Source organism: Eschscholzia californica, unplaced genomic scaffold (genome assembly GCF_041429995.1).
Source record: "Eschscholzia californica isolate CP2 unplaced genomic scaffold, dmEscCali1.0.p SCAF_3, whole genome shotgun sequence".
In the NCBI taxonomy this organism is placed as follows: domain Eukaryota; kingdom Viridiplantae; phylum Streptophyta; class Magnoliopsida; order Ranunculales; family Papaveraceae; genus Eschscholzia; species Eschscholzia californica.
The window spans coordinates 5594226-5612589 of record NW_028238420.1 but is presented as its reverse complement, the minus strand read 5'-3'; the positions used below and the strand labels follow the sequence as shown (position 1 = coordinate 5612589).

General features: G+C 36.8%; 3 protein-coding genes and 1 non-coding gene across 10 annotated transcripts in view; 2 read left to right on the top strand and 2 right to left on the bottom strand.

Annotated features, from left to right (window-relative positions):
* The first annotated feature begins 5739 nt into the window (after positions 1-5739).
* Positions 5740-13937, top strand: LOC147547952 (cyclin-T1-3-like). 3 transcript variants are annotated; one of them, XM_086670670.1, is made up of 8 exons: positions 5820-6202; positions 6816-6856; positions 8023-8258; positions 8932-9013; positions 10453-10587; positions 11618-11793; positions 11884-12035; positions 12387-13937. In XM_086670670.1, the coding sequence occupies exons 3-8, from the start codon at positions 8029-8031 to the stop codon at positions 13376-13378; spliced, it is 1767 nt and encodes a 588-aa protein (XP_086526796.1). In that variant the 5' UTR covers positions 5820-6202; positions 6816-6856; positions 8023-8028; the 3' UTR covers positions 13379-13937. The 3 variants fall into 3 exon arrangements, with proteins under 3 accessions (XP_086526795.1, XP_086526793.1, XP_086526796.1); XM_086670669.1 differs by lacking the exon at positions 6816-6856 and having other exon boundaries at positions 5740-6202; XM_086670667.1 differs by lacking the exon at positions 6816-6856 and having other exon boundaries at positions 5818-6202; positions 7931-8258.
* Positions 13938-15055: 1118 nt separating this feature from the next.
* Positions 15056-17352, bottom strand: LOC147547951 (ATP synthase subunit gamma, mitochondrial-like). Its single transcript, XM_086670671.1, has 9 exons — positions 17079-17352; positions 16828-16871; positions 16531-16683; positions 16271-16384; positions 16035-16162; positions 15821-15943; positions 15619-15738; positions 15416-15537; positions 15056-15315 (listed from the first exon to the last, which is right to left on the bottom strand). Exons 1-9 carry the CDS (start codon positions 17174-17176, stop codon positions 15246-15248), a joined length of 972 nt encoding a protein of 323 aa, XP_086526797.1. The 5' UTR covers positions 17177-17352; the 3' UTR covers positions 15056-15245.
* A 47-nt stretch (positions 17353-17399) lies between these two features.
* Positions 17400-17471, bottom strand: TRNAP-AGG (transfer RNA proline (anticodon AGG)). The gene has a single exon. It is a non-coding gene; the product is annotated as a tRNA-Pro (tRNA).
* Positions 17472-17556: 85 nt separating this feature from the next.
* LOC147547940 (alpha/beta hydrolase domain-containing protein VTE7-like) overlaps positions 17557-18364 on the top strand; it is a 64952-nt gene continuing 64144 nt past the window's right edge. The window contains exon 1 of one of the 5 annotated variants that reach the window (XM_086670662.1): positions 17557-17928. In XM_086670662.1, coding sequence (XP_086526788.1) covers positions 17755-17928 — 174 coding nt within the window. In that variant the 5' untranslated portion in view covers positions 17557-17754. The remainder of the gene's footprint in view (positions 17929-18364) is intronic. The other 4 variants (XM_086670661.1, XM_086670663.1, XR_015238131.1 and 1 more) reach the window with 4 other exon arrangements.

The window sequence follows — 18364 nt, the reverse complement described above, 5'->3', positions numbered from 1 at the left end:
ATGGATGATGGTTGTTTTCTGAAACCACATTACAACATATGTAATGTATTGTCTGTAAATATTAGGTACTTCTAGACCTGAATTTTCATGACATATGATAGATCGAATGAGTTGCTTTTAAGGTTGGAGACTTTTAGTATTTCAGAACATATTTATTTTCAAATTTTTCTTTACTCGAATAATCTTTTTCAATACTCTACTATCAAACTTTGATAAACTCTTCAGGAGTCACAATAGGATTTATCAATCCTTTATAATTCAACTCTAACATATGTCTACTTTATTACCTTCAGGGTAACTCTTGGTTGGTGCTTCGACTTCATATCTGAAAACATAAATATTTTGTAAGAAAAATCCATAAATAATGAACTATCTCATCAAAATATTACCAATTACTTAGAGTAACTCGGGATCAACATGCTCCCAGTAGCTAGTATATTCATAAACACATCGTCTGAAATGATTTATTTGATTTCTCAAATTTTAACATCATACATAGTTTAATAATCTCATGTATGTGCCTAAGTAAAAGGCTAATGTCTCTTTTTATACATATCCTCTTCAAGGAATTTTATTAGCATTATAAATCACATTCATTTCTAATTTTATAGCCTCTTCAGGAGGATTCTTTTATAAAATTATTCCTCCAGGAGTATGCTACTTTGACTAGCTATGATCATTTTCCATGACCTTTATCCGTGTATGAGAATATTAAGTTGTGGAGAATATTAAAATTTGGAGGTATAAATCTCCGTATATTGATTCCAAATGAGAGAAACTTGATACTTTTCAAGTAATTTACGACATTGACTATACGACTTCCTCCCCGCAATGTTGATAGATTTTCGTCTTATTTGGACGCACATACTTCAAGGATGTGACAAGAACGAAAGAAAAATCAATTGCTTCAGGCAAATTTTGATTTCTATTTTTATATCGTATGATCTGCAGGACCAAAATTGTTATCTAATTACTACTTCAGGTGTGAGCAATTTGTTCCAATATCACAACTTCCGGTGTGATTGATTGCATCTGAGATATATCATCTTCATGTGATTTTTTCTATTAAAATTCATCATCACTTTCTCTTTGGTTAATACAACTTCAGGTGTAATATGAAAGCGGATATTCAACAAATTCTATTTTTCAAGTATTTACAATTCATCACCATGTGAAGACCTGAAAGAAGATATTATCACCACTTGGATAGATATTCTGAATTGTTGTAGTATTTTCTTACCACAAATTCAGTTGTAATCTCTTGAGAATCAATGGATATTTCCTATACAATTTCCAATGCTAAAACATACTATTTCTCATTCTTCAGGAATGAGCAAACAAATTTTGTTTTGCAAGGGTTTATCTTTTTTGGTGATAATTAACCAACTCATAGGGGATATTTCTTTTCATCCTTAGAGATTATTTACTCTAGTAATTCTTTTAAAATTTTCTAGATTTGAAGAAGTATATGCACCAAACTTCATGTTTCATAATCTCATATACATATAGATGCTTCAATTTGATTGTCACCAAAATCTGATGGTTAAATATGAAATAGTCCATCATTCTTGACATTTATCAGATATACACTTGCATATCAAACTAAAAATGAGATATCATAATAATATTAATTTACTTTGGAGGAATAATTTACCTTGACCTTACCATTATCATCTATGTAATTCTCATATCTTTTTTATATAGTTTATTATGTCTCAACAAACATAATATCAATGGTTAGAGATAAATAAGAATAATAAGAAAGTTCGAATAACAACAAAGAAAAATCCAAATACCTTGTAACTTACCAATTACAATTGAACAAACTTACCAACCTTTTGTTTGTTTATATTTTGTTTATATTTTGATAAAGGAGATGGATAAGTCAGTTGTAACTTACCAACAGTATTGTATGAAGATAATGCAGCTTGTATTGCACAACTTAAAGGGGGATATATCAAAGGTGACATGATGAAGCACATATCTCCTAAATTTTTCTACACTCATGAGTTGCAAAGAAACGGGGACATAGAAATTAAGCAAATACGTTCAAGTGATAATCTTGCAGATTTATTTACTAAAGCTTTACCAACTTCAACATTCAAGAAATTAGTCTACAACATCGGAATGCGTCGGCTAAGTGATCTTGCACAATCTCAACCGTCTGAACGTCTGTGAGGGGGAGTATCTATGAGGGGGAGTGAACTAAGAAAGAAAGTGACAAAGTTTAAATGTATCTTACAAAGTAAATCTTCGAACTGTACTCTTTTCCTTAGCTACGGTTTTATCCCATAGGGTTTTCCTTGGCAAGGTTTTAATGAGGCAGTTTATGTACTTCTAACATAATCGAAGATATTAAAGAACATTGTACTCTTTTTCCTTCACCGTGGTTTTTCTCATAGGGTTTTCCTGGTAAGGTTTTAATGAGACAATTTCTTATGTTGTGGAATCCAAGGGGGAGTGTTGTAATATTTTGTCTTCCACTACTATAATGTGTAACATCTACACTAATGTGGTCATGTGTAACCTATAACTAAAAGACACATTCATGTGTATGCATGTAACTCCTTGTGTAAATGCCCATGAATGTCCTTACTTTGTAGAGCCTATAAAAAGGGTTCTAACCCAATGTAATTGACACAACAAATTAGTAGAATATTATACTACAATCTTCTTAGTCTCTAGTTTTCTCTCATCTCTAATATCTCTTCTTTACTTAGTTTTCACAACACGTTATCAGCACGATTCGCTCTACTATGATGTGGTCTTGGGAGGGTGTGTTGTAAAGCAATGCCACATTGGTGAGAGACAGGAATGTGGTGCTCCTCTTAAGAGGTTAAGCACCCTTCCCTAGTGAGGCCTTTTAAAACCGTGAGGCCCAGGTGTGCCAAAGCGGACACTATCACTAGCAGCCCGGAAGGCTGGTCCGCACCATCCTATAACATCTCTGTATTTTTTCTTCTTTTTAAACATATTTTTCTCTCCAATCTTAACTTCTTTCCTTCTCTCAAAAATTCTCTCCTTATATGATGGACAATTATAGGACATTCCTTCCAAAACGTAAATTATTTTCAAGGAAAATTTATAGGGCATTTTTCTTTGTAAACATTTGGTTATGTACTAGGAATTTTCTTGTGTACTTGGAACTGTTTTATGTACTGGCCATTTGGTTTTAACTAGACACTTTTGTACTGGGAATTTTCTTGTGTATCGGGAATTGTTTTATGTACTAGCCGTTTGGTTATGTACGACACACTTTTGTACTGAAAATTTTCTTGTGTACCGAGAACTGTTTTATGTACTGGCCATTTGGTTATGTACGAGACACTTTTGTACTGGGAATTTTCTTGTGTACCGGGAATTGTTTTATGTACTAGACACTTTTTGGAAAGAAAGTATAGAAAAATTTGTTTCCAACTTTGAACCAATTTCTTTTATTTATTTGTTTTGTTTCCAAATCTTTCCAGATTTATTTATTTATTGTTTTTTTATTTTCTTTCTAACTTTGAACCAATTTCGAATTTTTCTCTCCAATTTTCTAGATTTATTTCTTTTTTAATTTTTTATTTTTAGATGTCTCTCTCCAATCTAACAGATTTCTGTTTTGGTAGATTTTCAGAAGTTGATAATCTTTCAAAAAGATAGTTCGAACAATAATATAATCGATGTATAAATAAGAAGAAAGAAGGAATTTACATAAAAAAATTTAGAGAGAGAGAGAGAAATATTCGAAGTTGATAAACTTTTAGAAAGAGAGAGAGAGGAAGAAGATAATCAACTTCAGAAGATTAGTTTAGAGAGAGAGAGAGAGGAAGAATTTTCGAAAAAAATTTAAAGGGGGAGAGGAATATTAGTTTAGAGAGTGAGAGAAAGAGAGAGAAAGAAAAAGAGAAGAAAGAGTTTGTTGGGCGGAACCCCAAAGTTTCTTTATTTTTGGACGACCAGAAAGTATTGGGGTAAACTTTTTTTTATATGTTTCGAATTGGTAGCCTATCTAATATATCTAATAAGTATTGGGGTGGGCAGGGATACTCTGTTAGCTGGAGACATGAATATGGAGATGCAAAAAGTTACAATGGAGGATAGACTTGGACTGATCAGGTTGCAGGCTAAATAATTATAATGTCATAATGGGTTCTGGTTTCATCAACCAAACTTATTGGACGACCAGAAAGTATTAGGGTTAATCTTTTTTATATGTTTCCAATCGGTAGCCTATTTAATATATCTAATAAGTATTGGGGAGGGATACTCTATTAGCTGGAGACATGAATATGGAGATGCAAAAAGTTGCAACGACAGACAGGCTTGGACTCATCAGGTTGCTGGCTAAATGATTATAATGTCAAAGTGGGTCCTGGTTTCTTTGTTTTTGGTTCAATGGGCCTTCTTGGTTGTCGTTTAGTTTTCAGGACCCCTAAAACCTACTGATCAATGACAAAAAAATATATCTATTTAGACGGGTTGGACCCACCTCGGACTTCGGGTAGCTTATTTTCCTTGACATTTCTTGCTTATTTGGGCCGGGTTCTCATACTAACTTCGAGTTCACGGCCAATCACTTTCTGTAACTAATGCAATTTGAGACCTTAGATTTTTATGTTGTTAGATTAGGATGAATTTCCCATCATATCTAAAAACCTATAAAAAGAAGAGGAATATGAAATGACACGCAAACTACTCAATTGGTATTTGACTAAAAAAATCGAAAATGATTCATATTTTGTTTTGGGGGTGTAGTCTTAATATCATTAAATAATTGAGAGTTACCGTCTAAATAACCTAATATTTTATGAATGATTTTTTTGTCATAAATCACGTATGTGGTTGGCACATGAAACGCTTAATTGATGTTTAAAGTAGAAATCGAAAATGGAAGTTAAATAACGGAGTCAATGTCTAAATAACTCAAAAATATATTTGGGGTGTGTTTACAAATCTTCCCAAATCTCACCTTTAGAGACGAATAGGGTTATTTCCCTAATGGCCCCCTACTTTGTGACCAACTTCCTGCCTAGCCCCCTACTTTACGAGAAATGCCCATATGGCCCCCTCCCGTTATAACACCGTTACTCTCTCTTCCATTTCTTTTCTCTCTCCTCCAACATGTTTTCTCTCTCCTCCAACATGTTTTCTCTCTCCTCCAACATGTTTTCTCTCTCTGCCACCTCGTGAAAACCTGCCAACTCATCATCTTCTCCGGGAAGGTCGCCGCCCGACCAATTTTCCGGCCGGCGACCTTTAAACCTAAAAAAAAAAAAATATTTCTTTTTTCATCTCTCCTCTCTCTCTCTAAAAAAAAAAATGTTTTTTTTTTTCACCTCCCCTTCTCTCTCTAAACTCCGGCGAAGGGGGTTACCCTTCGCCGGAGGACCTTTAAGGTCTGCCCGAGCAGACCATGAAGGTCTGTTCCGGCAGACCTTGACCTTAAAGGTCCTCCGGCGAAGGGTAACCCCCTTCGCCGGAGTTGAGAGAGAGAGGGAGTTTTTTTTTTTTTTTTTTTTAGAGAGAGAGAGAGGAGAGATGAAATTTTTTTATTTTTTTTTTAGGTTTAAAGGTCGCCGGCCGGAAATTGGTCGGCCGGCGACCTTCCCGGAGAAGATGATGAGTTGGCAGGTTTTAACGAGGTGGCAGAGAGAGAAAACATGTTGGAGGAGAGAGAAAAGAAATGGAAGAGAGAGAGTAACGGTGTTATAACGGGAGGGGGCCATATGGGCATTTCTTGTAAAGTAGGGGGCTAGGCAGGAAGCTGGTCACAAAGTAGGGGGCCATTAGGGAAATAACCCAAACAAAAAGTCCTCGTTTCACCGTATTAACATACACGGGATACTCTATATCATCATTTTTTCCCGTTCTTCTCAATTGTAACGCTTTATATGTAGTAATGATGGGTACATTAGGCTTAGGGCTTTCTCTTTTTTTTTCTTCGTTTTGAAGAAATTTTTGTGGAACAGCTGGTTCCAAGGTTTTAATGGCGGCTTCGAATTAGGGTTTCGAAGTTGGGAGTTGAAAGTTTGGAAGAGAAGATTGATTCTTGGTGTAGTTTCTGAGCGAGATCTGCTTACCGGTTTCGATTGAATTTCATTTTAGGGTTCTTCCCGCTTCTATCGAGTTCCACTTCATTGGGCTTTTACTATTGACCCTTAGGTTGTTTTATCGAGGAAATATTCAATCTTTCGCTAATCTAATTCGTACTTACCAGGTTAGTTATTTACCTTATCTTCATGTATAGATCTTCTCTTTAGCTTCATGATTGTTTTTTTTGTGAGAACGTATTCTTGTGAAAAATCAGAGTCACGTTTAAGTTGTAATTGAACTATAAGAACAGTGATTTACATTTAACTTTTTATACTGGATTGACAGAAATATACTAAAACCTAATTATTTTCTTGTTATAGAAGAGTTCCGCGTTAGGGTTGAGTAATGATAACATAATTTAGGTTTTTGACAAATTGACACCAACAACAGTACTCGTTTGTAGTGTTTTGTATAGTTTCATTAGGGTAATTGAAGTCAAAGGAGTATTTGAACGATGGGTTGATACATAATGTTTTCCTTCATATTCAAAACAAAGATTTAGTATTATAGAGATGAGTTCCTCTACTAAGAGAATAATTAGCTGGTCATAATTTTCTCTAGATCGTGTTGTAGAGGTGGTTATTGAAATAAAAGGGCTGGTTTGTAATCAGATAATCTGTTTGGTTGGAAATCTTGTTAACCCTGAAATTTTTATTCCAAAGCAACATATGTGTTGTTCTATGGTTTCTGTATCTCATTATTTACTGTTAGTCTTTACAACGTTACCTGGTACACAGATCGCTCCCGTACGTGATATGGGTACGCGGTACGCTATGATGTGAGTATTGGGTACTCTAGGGGTATAATTTTGTGGCGTGCTATTTTCAATTGTAGTATGTTTTGGATTATTTTCGTGGACAATATATAGTATTTATAGTTTCCAAAAAAAATATATAGTATTTATGATGCATTTATAGTAGATCAGTAGATGTACCTACTCTTAAACATTCTGTCTCCATAAATCTTAAAATTTAACGTGTTAATTAAAAGATTCTTGTCGTGAACTATCCAACTAGTCGAGTTTTGGGTTAATTAAGACTAAAAGTTTTGGTACGTTAATTTTGGGGCAGTGGATAGGGAACCCACTCCAAGAGGGTGTAGAGAACAAGGTATGCAGTACGCAAGTGGACGAGAGTATACGGTAATGTTTGTCTTGTAAGGACCTATATTTAGTACCACGATGATACTTGCCGTCGTATGATTCAATATTCAACTATTTGTGTAGTTGATATCCTAGATTTAGTAACTTCGCATCAACAGTTCATAAATCCGCTGTGGAACAAGAACGTCACTAGGAAATGGAATGTTATGGCCGGGCTTGTGGCAACTCCCTCCAGCAGCACGCTGATACTATTTTACAACTATCTAATGATTGTTTAAAATTTTTGTGTTTGAAACCAGTTTTGGTTCACATACTTGTACATTATGTTAATATTAATTTTTTATTTTTATATGTTGCGTACTCGCGTCATTAGTGTTTAAGGGGTTATTTCTTCCAGCTTGAAACAATTGAAATACGTTGGTGGTGTCCATTACCTAAGCTAGATTTTAGGGGCACTAGATTCCACATGTGCTTTTAGGGGTCATAAAAGGAATAGTGTTTTCTAGTTTGAGTTTTGTCTGGTTTCAATTGGTTGGATAATTGGCAACGCTGAAGTTCTCTGAAATATTCGTCATTTATTTCAATTGTTATTTGGTTATGTGGACCAGTAAGTGCATATCATCCGTTCAGTTGGATGGATTGCACTATAGATGCAAGTTACACCTTTTTGTTTGACATTTTAGTTAAGTAATGCTCATGAGGTATATCCTTGCGATCCCATGTCCCTAATAACTATAATTCATATTACAGGAAGTTAGTTTGATGACAATGATGATTCAACTGTGAGGACTTTTTCTAGCGAACCTTGACAAACTTTTATTATGCTATTGTTTGCAAAATAGATAAATATGGCTGGATTTTTACCTGGTGATCCTTCTCATCATGGAATGGTAGAAAGTAGCCCCTACAGCTTTTCTCAGGAAAAAGCAGAAGAAGGTGGTGGAAGATGGTACTTATCCAGGAAAGAAATTGAAGAAAATTCCCCATCTAGGGCTGATGGAATTGACTTGAAGAAAGAGACATATCTGCGCAAGTCATACTGTACCTTTCTACAAGACTTAGGAATGAGACTTAAAGTGTAAGTTTTCAAGGCACTCAACTGGTTTTTGAGGCATTAAGTACAGCTTACGGCAATGTCTTGTGCGTTTTTTTTTTCCTTTAGTTATTACATTTATATCTGGTATAGCCATGTCTCAGTGTGTCAAGACTCCATCCATTAGAGAGTTGTTATGTTTCTTAGCATTGCTTTCAATCAGTGAGTGAAAGATGTCTTCTGAGGGAAAATAATCTGGTAGTACTGATATTGAGATCATGCTTGGATCTTTTTTGGGCGAGTTGATATTTTTTAGCTCATTGAGTGTGATAGCATCGCCTTCTGTCCTTCACTTCTATTAACGAGTGAGTGTTCATGTGGACATGCCATGTTTAATACAAGATGCTCAGAGATGTTCTCTAAATACAACTTTCAACTTTGGTGTTCTATTTGTTCACTACTCATCTTTATAAGAACTACTTATGGGTATTCACTATTAGGAGGTAAATTTAAAAAAATTAAAAGTTGAAGGAAATGCCTTTCTTTAATACTTGCCTTCTTCACAGAATCTCAAGTTCATTTTTCCTATGTAATGTCTGTCCTGAATTCACGAGGTTTTGCATCATTGAACTTTACATTCATGTTTGGGACCTTGTGTATCTCTTCTGAGATTACTTACTTTATCACAGGATTGACTGCAAATATTTTGGTTGTGCAGACCTCAGGTAACCATTGCTACAGCGATAATATTCTGTCATCGTTTTTTCCTCCGGCAATCTCATATGAAGAATGATAGGAGGGTGAGTTCCTTTTTCTTGTGGACAAATACAAGTTAAAATCTATTGATATCACACTTTTACCTGGTATGCCATAAAGTGATCCTGTTTACTATTTGTAGCTATATCTGATTTTGTTGATATAATATTCTAAGAAAGCTAAAATCCTAAAACAGATCAACATGTAATGTCTGTTTTCAGTGTTAAGTTGCATGCTACTAACGTAGAATGCCGTGTCCTGTGGGTGAGGTTGTCTTCATAAAAAATTTAGTCAACCTACCTTCTAATTTGTGTTGCAAAAATTATCTAATACTAGTAAATACATGATTTTAGTTACTCGCTCAGCTGCTCAAGGTTTACATTGTTGGTAGTGTACTATTTCTGTGGATAGCTTCTACAGATGTTACACTCGAGTTTGTTTAATCTTGAATCAGTTCTGAATATCTGAAGTGTTCCACAAATATAGTTGATCAAGGATTCCAGAGGTTTCATAGTCATTTATCTAGTATATATGGTTCCTGGAGTTTTATGCTTGGATTATCGTCACAGGGCAATTTGTCGAATTGGCTTTATGGTGGCAAGGCGTCAGATTCTTGTTACATCTAATGTGCAACTTGAGTGTGTGGACCCATCTTATTGAGTGGTGCTTATAGGAGCATTTTGCTGTGTTATTGGGTAATGACAATATTTAAGTTACCTCTCTGGGAGGAACCCTAAGGGCTAAGACTCTGGTTAACCATGAGAATGACGGAGATCTGTTTTATCATGAGACATAAATTGACATTAGCTGTTCAGCACTGATACTAATGATTTCCTTGTTCTTAACATATACTCCCTCCGTCTCAAAATGAAAGTCCATTATTCCTTTTTGGGTTGTCTCATACCATATATAGACTATAATATCCAATATTTTGGCAAATATACCCATCCTTAATTCTATCAATATCAAGTGCATTTATTAGGAAAGATAATGCATGCACTACTTTTGTCCAATAGAATTCACTAGATTGAATTACAATAAATGCTAACATCCTTATTCAATAAGGACAACAAGGGAACACACAAAACGAAAATAAATCGGGTGAGTTTCGATAATGGACTTCCATTTTGAGACGCAGGGAGTATTTATTTTCTATTATTGAAGATTTTCATTGTCACTTCATTACTTTCTTAATGCAAAATCTATTTGGAATTGTTCTGAGCTTCTGATATCCTCCTTTGACATGTCACGGTTTGTTCAGTTTAATAAGTTTTATCGCTATCCTATAGTTATGCAGAAAGTAGTATCGACATTAAATCCTTCTGGCTGGTGAACTTATTGTAACTGCTGCTTTGTATAAGAACTGTAAATATTTTAAAAGAAAAAAAAAAGCTAAATCTTTTTGCTCTAGGACAACTGGCAACTCTTGTTAATGCTATTTTAAGAGATTATATGCCTGACTTCAGTTCACATTCTTCTGCAGATCATTGCAACTGTATGCATGTTTCTTGCAGGGAAGGTGGAAGAAACACCTCGCCCACTGAAGGATGTTATTCTTGTTTCGTATGAAATCATTCATAAAAAGGATACTGCTGCAGTCCAGAGAATCAAGCAGAAGGTACCATTGGTGCTTTGTACCACTTCATTTATCTTCTCCACACTCAGGCACTAGTCTGCTCGAGGTTGTTTCTCTCTTTGTCAAACTTGAGCTTCTAGACCTTCCTTTGTGTATGTTAAATGCTGCTAGTGGTTCTAGTGAACCAGCAATATTAATTGGGGAACCACGTTACTCCCCGATGCTCAATTAATGACATAGTTACGTACACCAATAAGAACGGGAAATGACTTGTTTTGACAAACCGGAATTTGGTTGCTAAACTAGTCGATGATTCTCACCACCCAAATTACATATTCTTTTTATTTAAATTTCCTCTGGCTATTTAGAAAAAGAGAACTTGCGGGTCACTCCCAGTGGCATTTCAATGATATGTGAAAGTTAACGTAGCTAGTTGTGGAGTTGGATTCACATAATGGCTTGATAAGGGAATAAAAAGCCCAAGATTTCCCTTACCTGAACCAAAGTTACCTGGTATGCGGATCGCTCCGGTACGGGTACCTGTACGCGGTACGCTACCATGTGAGTATCGGGTACGCTAAGGGTATACTTCTTTCGTACGCCATTTTCGATTTTAGTACGTTTTGGACTATTTTCCTAGACAATGTATAATCTTTATGATGCCTTTATAATAGATACACCTACTCCAAGACATCCTTTCTCCATAAAACTTACAACCTAACAACTTAATTAAAAAAGTTCTTGTAATTAACTACCCAACTAGTTGAGTTTATAGTTTTTTACAAAGATTTTAGGTCAAGTCTAAATATTCTGGTACGCTAATTTTGGGGTACTGGATCGTGAACCCACCCAAAAAGGTACGTGGAATGGGTATGGGGAATCGGGTAAGCGGTACGCTGGGTGGAGGAGAGAATCTGGTAACGTTGACCTGCACCGGGTTCATGTGAATCATGACTGCCCAAGTTGTTAGTAGGGTCTCTGCCTGGTACCTTGAGTTGCCTTCGGTTGTTTTCTTCAGATATACAAGTTATCAAATACTTTAGTTTATTCATTTCTGAAACCCAATATGCAGGAAGTGTATGAGAAACAGAAAGAGCTTATTTTACTCGGAGAACGGGTTGTACTCGCGACTCTTGGTTTTGACTTCAATGTGCACCATCCATATAAACCTCTCGTAGAAGCAATAAAGAAATTCAGAGTGGCTCAGAATGCGCTTGCTCAAGTTGCTTGGAATTTTGTGAATGATGGGTACGGTGGACCTATTTTTGTTTCATGCAAAAATGAAAATTAAGCTTTCCTCTTTTACTTTTTCTTTATACGCTGGAAAGTAATATGCAGGCTCCGAACATCTCTCTGCCTTCAGTTTAAGCCTCATCACATTGCAGCTGGGGCTATTTTTCTGGCTGCCAAATTTCTCAAAGTAAAGCTACCATCTGATGGCGAGAAGGTCTGGTGGCAAGAATTTGATGTCACCCCACGCCAACTGGAGGGTTTGTTTCTTGTTCCTTCTACTTTGTAGAATACATTGTTCTATGGAGTCCAGAGTACACTTGAAGTGCCTTCACTGTAAGATACTTATGTTCCAAACTTAAATGATCGTGATGATGGTAGCTATCCGTTTCTATCATTATTATTTCGTATGACGCTGAAGAAAAATGAAATGATGCATTTAGTAGTTATTATTATCTGATAATCCCATTGTGGTGATCAATATATTGGCCAAGCACGTCAAATGATGGTTATCGAGGCTTTTGTATGTCCACTAGTGGGCATGTTGGATTTTCTCGTAACTTTCTAGTCTCATCCAAATAACTTGTTTCCTTTCTTTCATTTTTCGGCAGAGGTCAGCAATCAGATGTTGGAACTGTATGAGCAAAACAAATTGCCGCCTTCCCATGGGAGCGAAATGGAAGGGAGTGTTGATGGTGGGGCTAATCAGCGGCCCCCAGCGAAAACTTCTACTGCAAATGAGGAATCAGTTTCAGCAAATGGTCATGCACTAGCCAGTGGAACATCCACAGTGAAGTCTGGGACCTCAATGCCTCCGACGACTCGACCAGCATCCGACCACTCATACGTTGATAATGACTCTGATCTCAGAAGAAATAGCCAAAACCCAAGTAATGATCATTCGAACGTAGAGGTGAGAAGTGCTGTTTCGGACCACAAAGTCGATGATGAAATAAAAAATCACCGACTTTCTGAAAGAGAAAATGTAGGGGAGACTAGAAGCAGCTCAAGGTACTCCGAAGATGTTGAAAGGTGTAGTAATGGGAATAATGAAACAGCAGAACCAGGGGAATGGAAATCGGAAGATACAAAATACAAGAACAGTAGAAATTTGTCCAAAGATGGTCCTCCGATAGGCCAGTCACCACAAGATGCTATTAAGAAGATCGACAAGGATAAAGTTAAGGCTGCATTAGAGAAACGAAGGAAATCTCGAGGTGATGTTGCACGTAAAATGGACATAACCGATGAGGATGATTTAATTGAGAGGGAATTAGAAGATGGTGTTGAGTTGGCAGTTGAGGATGACAAAATTAAACGAGAGAAGAGACAGAGCTGGCCTAAATCCTCAAACAGGCCAGACTTTGATGAGGACATTGGAGACGGCCAATCATCACAAGGACATGAAACAGAGAATGTAGAAGAAGGGGAGTTTGCTCATTTTGAATCTCCAAATTCGAACAGTACCCGAAAGAGAAAGGTTAGTGCCAGCCCAAACAAACACCACTCAGATGGAAAGCAGCGACAAGACTACATTCCGAGCTACCACCAGAGTCATGCAGAAAGAGACCACAAAAGGCAGGGGAAAGAACATCACATCTGATATGTTTTGTTACTGTATGTAGTATGGACATGTTCATTGTTGAAACGTTTGGGAATATAGGCACGTAATGGTGGTTCGATGCTGCCCGTTGATAGAAGATTTCCAGGTGAAGAGATACTTCTACTACCATCCAAGTCGTGTCGTTCCCGAGTGGACTATTCCTTGCTTATATAAAGGTTAGTAAACATTTTCTCCTGTTCTCTATAAAGAGCTTATTCTGGGATAACTTTTATGGTCTTTGAGGCCTCAGAACATATAATTTTATCTATGAACTGGTTTCGCCCAATCTTCATGGAATCTTACTTGCTTCTGTTAGTTCTTTGGTTGGTCTGACACCCAAATTCAGAAATTGTGTTGAGATATAAACATGTACAGAATAGACAGGGATTGGTTGTGAGGGAGCTTACATGAATTAGACATATGCTAACAAACCATAGTCTACTAGTTACCAGTAAACACCGTAAGTCCGTAATCGCCTTTCAATTTTGGTCGTCAGTGAGTGTTTGTATGTACTAAAACGTTATTATTATTAATGTCTTAATCTAATCTTTGTGTTATACTTTGTATGCGTACGTTTCCAGATGATTTAGATGATGTTGCTCGTCATTTTTAGATTTGGATGTAAAAATAGTTAGAAAGCGTCGAGTTCTCCCTATAGACTAAACATAGAGGAATTTAAAGCCCTTGTAATTGTAAGTCAATTTTTTTGCTTCTATTACCACCAGCTTTCGCTTTTCTTGGTTGTCGACTAAGTATATGTTTCAATTGTTTTTGTGAAAAAACACGAAGCAAGAAAGAAGAAAAGATGAATAATGGGTTCCGTTTTTTCCATAGCGTACGGGGAAGAGAGAGGGGTGAGTGATTTGCCCCCTACTTTTTTGCTCTAACATACCCTTCTGTAGCGGCTCTATCTTATTTAGTAGTTGGAATGTTGGGTAAGGTACAATCCGCATCTGACTAGGGATTTAGAATCTATGCACCGGCCTATCCCCTGCCGGAGTAAGACAATGAAGGCCCTCATTCATTTGTATAATCTCTGTTAGAAAACAGATATTCCCAGAAGGAAAAAAAAAAAGCGAAGGTGGATATGTTGGGTAACTCTTTCAAATTTATATTATTACGCCAATGGACAACCGGAACTCGAAGACAGGTTCAACCCGAATGATCCAATAAATTAAACGGGTGGTGCTCACGTTTTAAAGTGCTATTCCCATTGTTTTAACCCAGTCCATTATAGGCCTACTCTAGTATACATTTAGATGTTTTGGACCATGGATGTGATGGTTATATGGTGAAAGAAGGTGATAATAAATTAATAAATTTTAGACAAACTTCGATTTTTTTTTAATATTTTTATATTGCCCTGGAGTCCTAATAGTAATAGGAATAACCATGGAATTGAATCTTCAAACTGAAACTTCCATGGATTTGAAGCTTCCATTGAAGCTTAGAGAGAGGGTTTTATAGAGAGGGAGAGTTTGAGAAGAGAGAGTGAGATGGGGTTCAAGCATAGTAAGAGAGGAGAGACATGGTGGTAGTCAGCCAGTGGTGGAGGAAAAGAACATTTGTTCTTTGGAGGATTGCGGCCACCCTCCAAGAGTTGGGTCCTTCCATGATTTTCCCACCCAAATTGCTGGATGCCTCGGAACCAAAATGGGTTTCCCCAAAACACAGACCAAAGTAAAACGATCTGCTTCTTTTATTCAAAAGGAAAAAAAATATATGTATGTGATGGTTGTTGAAAACATGAGCAATCCAACATTATCTCGACTGAACTGTCAAAACTGGGAAGAAGGTAGCATTTGGAAGATAGTTCCTACTATGATTTTTTGTTCGGCATTATCTAACGGAAGCATATTCAATGGGATTAACCAGTCAGTGCTGAAGCTCCAGATATGATCTCAATCAATTCTGTGGTGATTGATGCTTGACGAGTCCTGTTACGCCAACAGCAAAGAAAATGACCAAATATCAGTTTGAATTATCTATGTGGGTCACACAATTTGAGTTTAGAATATATGAGAGAGAGAGAGAGACCTGTTATAGGTAAGAGTGAGACGGTCGAGCATCTCTCCAGCATTTCTGCTGGAACTATCCATGGCAGACATCCTTGCTCCTTGTTCACTGCATGCATTCTCAAGGACGGCATTGAATAGGACCTGTAGGCAGAGAGAATTTACTTGGTTCAGCCTCTAAACAAGAATAACAACATATGGAGTAAATGTTTTCAAGTAACTTACACAGGAAAACTGAAATTCGGCTAGATTTTGAAGCACTTCTGCTTTTGTTTCACCACCTTCAATTTCATAGTTGTCCAGTTCCCCTAGTGTGCCACCGGATTCAGCTTCTTTCTCGATAACCTGAAACCATGCACCACCTTTAATACCCAAACAGTTTGAGATGCGGATTCAAAGCTGTCGCCATTAAAATGACCCTAATTACCTCTGGAGATAAAATAGTTGCAACTGTTGGAAGAAATGAAACAACTGACTGGAACTTGTTAAAAACAATTCTCAAGGCATCGTATTCAACATTCTTTAAGATGTCATCTGCAAGAACTGAAACCTGAAAGGATCACAATTTAATCATGCGTCAGAAGAGCAACAAGTCAACTACTCCAGTTATCTCGAAAAATCAATTAGACTTATAGCAAGACCTGGGTATAGTTCAGAGGATTCTTCTGCAATTCAGCTATGCTTATCTCGATATCCTTCTTCGAGTCACGTACAAGTTGAGCCTTTGCCTTTTCGCCCAAGACAACATACTTTATTTCTTTATCAGGTCCTGAATGCAAGAAAGAAGACTATAACTTATAAGCTTAAGAAGACATCCAGTCTTGGGGGAGGGCTTAAACACAGAAGTATTAACAGAACAGCTGCTTGCTATTAGTACCAGAATTCAGCTTGTGAAGTCCTTTGCTCATCTTAACTGATGTTGAGTTGATTCCACCACAAAGACCTTTGTCAGAGGATATAGTGACAATTATGTTCTTCTTAACATCAACACCTGAATTTTTTTGAAAAAACAAATAAGACACATAAGAAAAGCGACCGACCAACCTAATGTTTAACATTATCAGTCAGTGATAACACATCCGGGGATGGCAGGCTTTTAGAGAGTATAACGCAACAAATCAATAATAACAAACGTACTTGGAGTATCCCCAAGAAGGGCAGAGAATGGTTGCCAAAACCCACGTGAGTTTTCCGCTCTAACTTGAATTGCTCTTAGCTTTGAAGCTGCAACCATCTTCATTGCTTTTGTGATCTTCTGAATGTTCTTGACACTCTTCATCCGGTTTCTCACTGTGTCACGAGACAAAACAATAATGAGCCACACAATACAACACTTCGACTCGGACGGAACCGCGTAGCAACTAATACAATATTTACCAAAAACGATCAGCCTAATCTGCCAACTAAAACAAGTATAAAAGAACGAGATTTTACCTATTTGAGTTGAAATTGATCGTGCTCCAAATGGTGTCAATTCCCTGTGAATTCAGCTATAATTTGAAAGAGAAACAAAGACAACATTCTTCGCCATAGACATAAAAACTTCACACGGTATAATTGCAAACACAATACGATATGGTTTTCAATTCTTGATTGCGATACGAAATGAAAGTGCTTATCAGATTACAATAAAAAAAAAGTAAGCAAATTTATAGAGGGAGGAGATGATCTGAAAGAAGACGTACTCTGAAATAAATGATGATCGAGCGGTGGTATTGATTGTGGTTGTAGATATGAGTGGCGCTAATCTCCTTCCTTCTCTTCTAAGAGCAGCCATAGCCATTAATGAAATCTGATATTTCTTCTTCTTCTTAGAAACCCTAGAAATTTACTTTTGTTGTTGTTCTTCTTCTTCTTCCCTTCTCTGCTGCTGGTTTCCTATCTTTTGTTGATCCGCTATAGAAGCAGTAATAGTAGTATCTTTTAATTTCTGATCCTCGGGTAACCATCATTCTTGGTAAGTCTGCACCAAATACGCTAGAAAACTAAAAATTAAGAAAAAAATTGGGGCATTCCGAGAATTGAACTCGGGACCTCTCGCACCCTAAGCGAGAATCATACCACTAGACCAAATGCCCACTATTGATACATTTTTCCAGTTTAATATACTTAACGGTTGGTAACACAAAAACTATCTTGTTTGAGAATCAGCAAATTTTTTTTGCCCACATATTTGGATTGGAATGTTTCTCTTGTAATATAATATTGGCCTTTCTCATTCCAAGGAGGAGATATATAGAACATGAACGGCCATATCCATCCATTAGTAGTGAAAGAATTGCAAGTACCCAATACTATAATTCCACCATTGAAGGAAGATCCACCAGGCACCAAATAGGAGATAGCTGGTGGTAAAGAAATATGATGATGTTTGCTACAATGGGTTCAGCTCCAATTATGTCAACAAGCAGAGATTTAAGGGATTTACAGGTTTTGGGAGATGAGTTTCCATCATTTCTTCCTAAAGAAGTCGAGAAAATCAAAGACCCATTTGCTCGAAAGTTGGCCAAAAGAATTGAGAGACTACCTGTACAGGTATTAGGCCTTATTTATTATGTGTTTATAGTTTGTGGAGTGATGTTTGCTTTAGTGTACTATAAATATAATTTGTATTGAGAAGTGTTTGTTTTGGTCTTTCACTCTTTCTTATCCTTCCTTTTCTCTTGGTGCATAAGCAAGTTTCTGTTTAGAAAAATTCATCATTAGGATGAATTGGTAAGATGGGATTTGGTATATCTGCTGAAAAATTCATTACCTCAGAGAGCGTTCTCTACTTCTCGACTTCTCGTCTTCTCGTCATCGGCTATAGGTGCTAACTTAAGCTTAGTAAGTGTTGAGGCCTTCTTGGTCGGCTCGTGGAGCCTTTGCCAGAAACGAAACCCATTGGCTTGGCTTTGGCCTCGTTGTGTACAACGGGTCAACATCGATAACTACTAAGGCTTGGGTCCTTAAAGTGATAGTGTGTGATGGT